The following is an 8,594-nucleotide window of genomic DNA, read 5'->3' on the forward strand; positions in this document are numbered from 1 at the left end:
AGATAGCAAAGAGACGTGAATAGTTATGTCCATACATGAGGAGGGCAGAGCCGATGTTCTCTTTATGGTGGAGAAGGTTGGACACAAGGTTATCTCCCCAAGGGAGGAAGGTGGAGGAAGTTGGATGCAAGGTTATCTCCCCAAGGGAGGAAGGTGGAGCCAAGGTTCTCTCCATGGTGGAGGAGGTTGGACGCAAGGTTCTCTCTATAAGGGAGGAGGGCGGAGCCGAGGTTTTCTCCATGGTGATCATACATTATTGTGATGATACATCATTGATTAGTATACTATCTAATATATTTTTTATTTCAAAATGTTTTTCGAGCTACATCATGGTGTGTCAAAGACACTTCCACGAATATATTAGAAAATTTAACATTAGTTACTATCAAAAGATTTTGTGACGTTAGAAAGGGTCTTTAGTTTCATTGATTGTTGGAGCAAACCATTTTGAGATAGCTAGAAAAAGTGAACATGTTCTTTCCACACATGAGGAGGGCAGAGCCGAGGTTCTCTTTATGGTGGAGGAGGTTGGACGCAAGGTTATCTCTCCAAGGGAGAAAGGTGGAGAAGGTTGGACGCAAGGTTATCTCCCCAAGACAGGAAGGTGGAGCCATTGTTTTCTCCATGGTGGAGGAGGTTGGACGCAAGATTCTCTCCATAAGGGAGGAAGGCGGAGCCGAGGCTCTCTCCATGGTTGGTCATACACTATTGTGATGATACATCATTGACTAGTATACTATGTAATATATTTTTTATTCGAAATGTTTTTTGAGCCACTAATTTTATTAATTAAAAAAAAACTATGCAAAAATGAAAGTAAAAAGACATAATAGTTGGCTTAATGTGTTCATACAGACATTTTCTAGGTGGTGGTAAAAAGTATATTTGTAATATAGAGTATATTTATGTGTAAAAAAATACGCTTTTAATGGTAACATACATAAAAGATTTGTAAATGGATATAAAATCAGTATATTATAGCAAAATTAAAATTTATAAATAATATACAATAAATTTTAATATATTTTTATTAAAGTTAATTTTATTTACAAAACTTTAAACCCGCACATCGGACGAGTCTTTATCTAGTTCTAAAATAATGTAATAATATAGCAATCTTTAATTTGATATAATTTCATATACCTATATCATAAAATATTTGGACATTTGATTGCAAACAAATATATGTTGAAGAACAAAGTAAGCTAATTATTACAAATTATTTAAAATATAATTTATTATTGCATAAATAGATTATTTATTAAAAATTATAAGATTCAAAATAAAGTAATTTAAATTTATAAAATCAATATAGTATTCAAATCAAAAAGTTATTTCAATAAAGTCAGTATATTTTTTTTGCTATACAAATATTTGATCCGCAATATTGCCTCCATTTTAACCATTCAACACATATTTGAACCGTTATGCTTGATCCGCTCTACCGGATAAGTTTTCTTTTTTCGAAGCCATAATTTCTAGGATTACAAACAATCCTCTTTCTTATTTTCATGCAAGATTTAAATGATACGTACTCATCAAAGCCTTAGTTTCGATCATTGGGGTCTAGTAGATTTAAATGATACAGTGATAAACTAGGTCCACAATGTTACTCAAAGCATTAATTCACGATCACTCGGGTCTAGTCGATTTCGATTTGTATTCATAGTCTGACCACTACAACAAATATGTACATTGTTAGCACGAGGGAAACGCTATAATATGTAATTCATAGCTCTTTTACAAACGCTATGTTAGGCCACTGTTATTGTAGGTACCTCACATATGATAGCGCATAATTCATATGCTATGGTATAGTATTATACCATAGCAGTACAAAAATGCTATGTTATCCCGCTTTTCAAATTTTTAAAGATAATGTTATAAGTCATTATACACGCTATGTTAGGTGATTCTACCATAACGTTAGTTAAACGGTTTAATTCAATTTTCGTAAGCAATATCTTTATGCTATAATATATTCTGTTATAGCAGGATTCTAGATTCGATTATAAGTGTTTTGAGAACACTGTTTTCGTGTTATTTTGAAAGTGATCTGGAACCTGTATTAATATTAAATCTCTAATTCACCATTTCACAATCAAACATATTACATAGTACATAACACAAGTTTAAAATCCATAAGGAACAAGACAAGTCTGAAAATAAAAAACAAATCCATAAGATAGATTGTAAGTCTAAAGTAGGAGACAGTAAACCTCATGGTTTACATGATGATCACTTTGTCCTCAGGCCATGCAATGACTGTGCCAAGGGCATCTTCCATCATCTCGATTTCTTCTGATGGCCTCCAAACTGCTGCATCGCTTACCTTGACAATATCTACCCACACTTTAACTGCATTAGAACCCAAACGAACAAAGTGAACCTTTTGGTCTGGATCGTTTGTTGCCCATCGTCCTTCAGCAACAACCAGCTTCTTTCCGGTAATATCCATCAGTCTGCACTTCTTATTTTCCTTTGAGACAACTTCATTGGTACGCTGCAATGCCAAATAATATAAGCCAACCAACAATCATATGACTTGACAGAAACAACTTCATAACATATTGAAAATATTTACCTGAGATTCCTGTGAATGCGGTAGAGTTTTCTTAATTGGAGTGCCTGGACCTGTTGCATCCTCAATAGGACATGTTGCTGCAGATTTTGCCGCTGCTGTTGATGTAGAACCTGATGGTATATTAGTTGATGGAGGATTATGAATAGGAGAACTCTCGCCATTCTGACGAACAACTTTATGGGCAGGCCATGCTACATAAGTCATCAAACAGTCCTCCAGGTATGTCGTGTCCATTGTAGGCCTCCATATGAACGCCTCAGGTTGACATACTAAATCCACAAATACTTTAACAGCTTTTGGCCCAATAGGAAGACCATTAAATAATGCAGATGGTTCTTGTGTGTGCCAACGACCCTCAGCAACAATCAATTCATCCGTAGACAAATCCAGTAGTTGACATTTGTTCAGCGAACTTCCATGTAGGCCCTGTCATACACAATCAGTAAAACACAATTCAAATTAGAATATAGTAAGGAGAAGAAATTGTCTGGAAATGACAATAAATTTTACCCTCGGCGCAATGTCTTCTATTTGGATCTCTTTATCTAATAGAACACATTTATCTGCAGGCCATGCAATCATCTGTCCAACAGCTTCCGCAATAGTAAACATTTTAGTTGCAGGTCTCCAGAGGAAAGCATCTGGTTTCAAAGCAGATTCAACCAATACTTTCAGATCCGTAGGGCCTAGACGAGAGTCATTCACTATGTCATCAGGATCAGAAGAAAGAATACGCCCCTCAGCAATGTTTTCATCAGTGTCAGACCAATCAACCAACACACACCTAGGGCGTGATTTTTTGTTTACACTCTACAAATGTTGAAGTTGAAAATAAACATAAGTTAGAAATTTAAATAAGCTTGAAGGAATAACTGTTCATATATAATAAGAATAAGGAATCACTTACTCTTGGAGCTGAGTTTTCACCAATTTCAGGCTCTAGTCCCTGTAATTTAAGAAAGCAATGTCAAATTCCATTTAATAAATTAGCAAGTTAATGAATACTATGAGAATTGTCAATGTAATTACCTAACCTGCTTCTTTAAATCCATAATTTCATTTTGCAACTGATTGACCTGCTTTACTAACTGAACTTGCTTCTCTTGCATGTCAGCCATACATTTGTTCTTAATTTGGAAACAAGCTAATTTGGTCTTACTCATGCCTCTACCCATTGCCCTCAGTATACCAGGATTTTCAGGTCCCAAAAGCTGGGAGAGATGATCTACATCTGGATTTGTTGTACTTGTTGGACCATCAGCACCAACCAGTTCAGCTGCCTTTTTCTGCATAAGAGGAAATACACAACATTTAATGGGTAACAAATAACTAAGCGACATGCCAATTTGGAACTTACAATCTTTTCTGCGGCATTCGTATTAACTGGTGTACCATCCTTTTTGGTACGCGACTTGACCCAAACCTTTAGCCTTGTCACTTCAGATGGATCCTCGCTTTCAACTTTCTGTGAAAAAGCAACACATCAATTATCAAGGTAGATATTACCAGATCAAATAACGTAGATGGTAGTATGCTTACCATTTCTTCCGTTAGTCTGACCATTCCTTTACGACTAGTAGTGTGAGGGATCTGTTTCTTCCTCCTTTCTTTAGCCGTGTCACTCACAACCTAACATTTAAACATGTTATTAACCATCACTCAAATATTAAACTTACCTAATTTAAAGACAATACCTTAAAGGTTTGGCTTGTTTTTGTTTTCACAAATTTACGCCAGTCGATAGGAGAAATGTTCATTGGTCTAAGATTCATCCTCTGCTGGTTATTCTTAGCCTCATTAAGCTGCCTGACAATGCGTGACTTGTATGCCCTCCACAGATTTCCCATCTGCTTCAGCACAGCAATCCTTTGAAACTCTTCATCAAGCTCAAATCTTGCCTGCACTCAGTTACCATTAGCATGTTCTAAATAAGCTTAAAATTAGCATGTTCTAAATAAACAAAAGTATATTTTAATGAAATTGTTACCTGTACAGATTTCCAGAGAACTGTTTTTATATCTTCACTAACTTGTTTCCAATTATCAATTTTGATAGGAACATGTTCCCGTGCCAATGCACCAACGTAGGATGCAAGCTTAATTGACCCTGGACCATAAGGCTCTCCCATGAGGGTGTAGTCAACTCTTACTCGAACCGTTGGATCCTTGGCGATGTTTTTCATCTTTGTGGGTCCTCTCTGTCTCTTACGCTTGGCAGGACGTTCATTGGCATCATCCAATTCAATCTCACCTACATGCTCTTCCTCATTTAGCTGCTCATCTGCTATAATCGGGGGCTCCACAGGGATGCTGGGCTGCTGAACTGCTACAGTCGGGGGCTCTTCTTGCATGCTGGGCTGCTGAGCTGCTACAGTTGGGGGCTCCTCATGGCTAATGGGCTGCTGAGCTGCTACAGTCGGGGGCTCCATTGTACGAATAAATTCTGGCTCAACATCTGCTACCTTCTTCTTCTTTTTTTGTGCACCCTTTTTCTTTGGTCGACCCATATTAATTGACCTACATCAAAGAAGAAACGAGTTAGATCATATTGACGCTAAACATATATCAAGAAAAATTCACACAATGAGTTAACAAACATAAACAAAAATCATAAGCAAGAGGAGACACAAATTAAACATGTAATCACTACATTTGAGACATATATGCCTTCACAATCAGTTCTAGCATATTCAGCTTCATCCAGCTCAACATCCATATCAACATCTACTGGCAACGGACCAATATCTACAGGTCCATCTTGATCATCTTCTTTACTATATGTCCGTGAAGAACTTCTCATAACAACATGCCAATTTGATGAATCATCTTCCCTTGAATAAAAGATTTGCTTTGCCTGAGAAGCTAGTATATATGGATCCCTCAAAAAACTGACTTGGCTTTGATTCAAGTTAACAAGTGTGAACCCATCTTCAATCTTAACTCCGTTACCTCTTACTGCCCATTGACACCGGAATATGGGAACATAGAACACATTATAATCAAGCAATATTATGTCAATTACTCTCCCATAGTAGGATACCAGATCAACTACTTGGAACGTATCTTTAGCACTAGACCTACACATAGCCGTTGCCTCATAATAAATCCCACTATTCTGATTTTGCCTTTCAAGTGAGCTTGTGTGAAAACGTAGCCCATTCACTATGTAGCCAGTGTAAGACCTTGCAGTACACCTTGGACCATATGCCAACCATTTAATTATATCCTCATGATTATTTGAAGCCATAGGTATCTATCAAATTAAAAACAATAAGAGTCAGTCACTTATAGACAGCTAAACCATACTCAATCTTACAAACAATTTACGAAATTACTTGCCTGTTCTTTTAACCAAGAAGCAAAATACTTAGCATGCATAGTCCATAACAGTGATGCATCACGTTTACACCTTGGATTTATGTCTTGGAGATGTTGCAGGTGCATGCTTGCAAAAGGAGAAATACAAATGCAAATAGTCAGGTCGATATACATGTACAATGCATAAGGATCCAAGGCAAACATATTTTGAATATAGAGAACTTACTCTACATAAGGATCCAAGGCAGCCATATTTTGAATGACTGCAAGATGGGCAATGTTCTTGTCCATTTCAGTCAGATCAATTGTAGTTCCTGCGGATAAGGGACGACCTTCTAGTATTGAGCTGTTATCATAATCTGTATTCCTATCAAGTTTTTTTTCTACACTTGTTGTCTTTTTCAGAAAATCACTACAGAACTGCATACATTCTTCTGCCATATATGACTCAGCTATACAACCCTCTGGTCTTGCAGGGTTTCGAACAAAGTCTTTCAGTACTTTCATATATCTGCAAATACAAAGAAATACGGATTAGCAACAAAATAGAAAATCACTACAAATACAATCTAAATATAATAGTAGAGAGCAAATATACCTTTCAAATGGATACATCCATCTAAAATGGACTGGTCCTCCTAGTCGAGCTTTCCTTCCTAGATGGACAGTCAAGTGTACCATGATATCAAAGAAGGTGGGAGGGAAAAACCTTTCAAACATACAAAGAGTTTCCACGATTTCAGCTTCCATTACTGAAATCACCTCTATATCAATAACTCTCTGACACAAATGGTTGAAGAATGCGCATAAGCGCAAGATTGCTGTCCTCGGACCTTTTGGTAACAACCCTCTGAGTGCAACTGGTAGTAGTTGCTGCATCAACACGTGATAGTCGTGGGATTTGAGCCCTGTCACCTTACAGTCTTCTAATGACACACCCCTTGATATATTAGAACAGTACCCGTCTGGACCTTTAAAGTCAAATAGACGTTTGCAAAAAAATTTCTTCTCTTGCTTGGACAGAGACCAAGGTGCTGCGGGAAGGTAGGTTCTCTTTCCTCGGATGGTAGGATGCAAGTCCTTTCTTATACCCATATCTTCCAGATCTTTACGAGCATTGAGGCCATCCTTAGATTTACCACAATGCAACAATGTAGAGACAATGCTCGCAACCACATTTTTCTCTACATGCATTACATCCAAATTATGCCTTACCGGAAGATCCTACACAACACAATTACAGTTCATAAAAATCCCAACTTAAACATAGCTTAATTAATCAATAAATTAATAAACATACCTCCCAATAAGCCAGTTTGAAAAAAATTGATCTTTTTTTCCATCTTGACAACTCCTCCTGGTCTACTTCTACTTCCTCATCTTCCTCAGATTCACTGGATATATCGTCATCATCATAGACTGATTCCATACAGTCAGATCTTTTCCTCTTCCTCCCAGATTCTTTCACATTTCCAAACTCGTTTTTGAAGTTTTTTAGATTTTGAGATATCTCACGACCTGTTAAAATTCTTCCCTTCCTCCCATGTTCAGCTTTTCCATCAAACCAAGTTTTCTTCTCCCTATAACTATGTGTTGGTGCCAAACCCTTTCTGTGACACATATACACATGCTTTCTGCTGAACTTCAACCACTTACTATCTGTGTTTTTACCAAAAATGGGACAGCCCATTTTCCCTTTTACTTTGCAACCAGCGAGGTTTCCATAAGCAGGAAAATCACTAATAGTCCAGAGAAGCATTGCCCTTAGAGTAAAAGTAGTTCTACTGGAGGCGTCATATGTTAACTCTCCCTCCTTCCATAGATGGTTTAAATCGTCAATAAGAGGCTCCAAGTAGACATCAATACTGTTGCCAGGTTGTTGTGGACCAGGAATCAGCAAGGTTAGCATTATGTTCTCATTCTTCATACATAGGTGAGGAGGCAGATGATGATACCAATCGTTTTGCAGCTTGTAAGCCTCATCCATCCCCCTAGTTACAAGATGATCAACCACGTCACTCCCTGATTTGCGTTCTACATTACGACAGTCTTTGCAGGGACATATCATCAGATCAATGTCCCCTAACGCCGCAGTCACATCCCGTACAAATTTCCAAGCGCCTCTCTCATAACCAAGATCGGCTCTTCAATGAATAAGAAATGGGACAGAATAAAGAACTAGGGAAAGTATCCAAACCCCAGCTTAAACCTAACCCATATAAATTAATTACTTACCTGCATAGATGCACCCATGCCTTGTCCAACATTTTATATGTTATAAGCTAAATTAAAACCTTATCACAACATTTCAAACCAAAGCAACATTAAAAAAATCAAACACATACAGCCACAAAAACAAAACAATTACAGTCACAAAACAATTACACTCAATCGCAAAACAATTACAGTCAATCACATACGCTAATATCATCTCTAGTGAACAACAAAACTATTACAACCACAAACAATTACAGTCGTAAAACAAAAAAAAAACAGAACAACAACAAATAAAATTTGGTCGAAAGGGACTAACCTGCACTGTTGAGTACAACAAAAGCGAGCTTCAGTTCGATAAGCAACCACAAACACTTGACAAATAGCAAAACATCCAATTAGATACGCATGTTTCGATAAGCTTTAGAAATTTGAAAATACTTAAAATCACTAATTTGAATCAAATCCCTAATTCTCAT

The 8,594-nt window shown here is 37.1% G+C and overlaps 2 protein-coding genes across 2 annotated transcripts; both read right to left on the reverse strand.

Moving 5' to 3' along the window:
• Positions 1–2,227: 2,227 nt before the first annotated feature.
• LOC147924277 (uncharacterized) lies at positions 2,228–5,090 on the reverse strand. The gene is made up of 9 exons (XM_087496694.1): positions 4,572–5,090; positions 4,279–4,482; positions 4,124–4,213; positions 3,942–4,049; positions 3,619–3,870; positions 3,492–3,530; positions 3,095–3,394; positions 2,585–3,010; positions 2,228–2,503 (listed from the first exon to the last, which is right to left on the reverse strand). Exons 1-9 carry the CDS (start codon positions 5,088–5,090, stop codon positions 2,228–2,230), a joined length of 2,214 nt encoding a protein of 737 aa, XP_087352820.1.
• Positions 5,091–5,191: 101 nt separating this feature from the next.
• On the reverse strand, positions 5,192–7,660 carry LOC147924278 (uncharacterized). The gene is made up of 5 exons (XM_087496695.1): positions 7,202–7,660; positions 6,500–7,125; positions 6,128–6,412; positions 5,923–6,028; positions 5,192–5,836 (listed from the first exon to the last, which is right to left on the reverse strand). The coding sequence occupies exons 1-5, from the start codon at positions 7,658–7,660 to the stop codon at positions 5,192–5,194; spliced, it is 2,121 nt and encodes a 706-aa protein (XP_087352821.1).
• Positions 7,661–8,594: the final 934 nt, after the last annotated feature.

This window comes from Camelina sativa, chromosome 17 (assembly GCF_030686135.1).
Source record: "Camelina sativa cultivar CO46 ecotype springtype chromosome 17, ASM3068613v1".
Classification (NCBI taxonomy): Eukaryota; Viridiplantae; Streptophyta; class Magnoliopsida; order Brassicales; family Brassicaceae; genus Camelina; species Camelina sativa.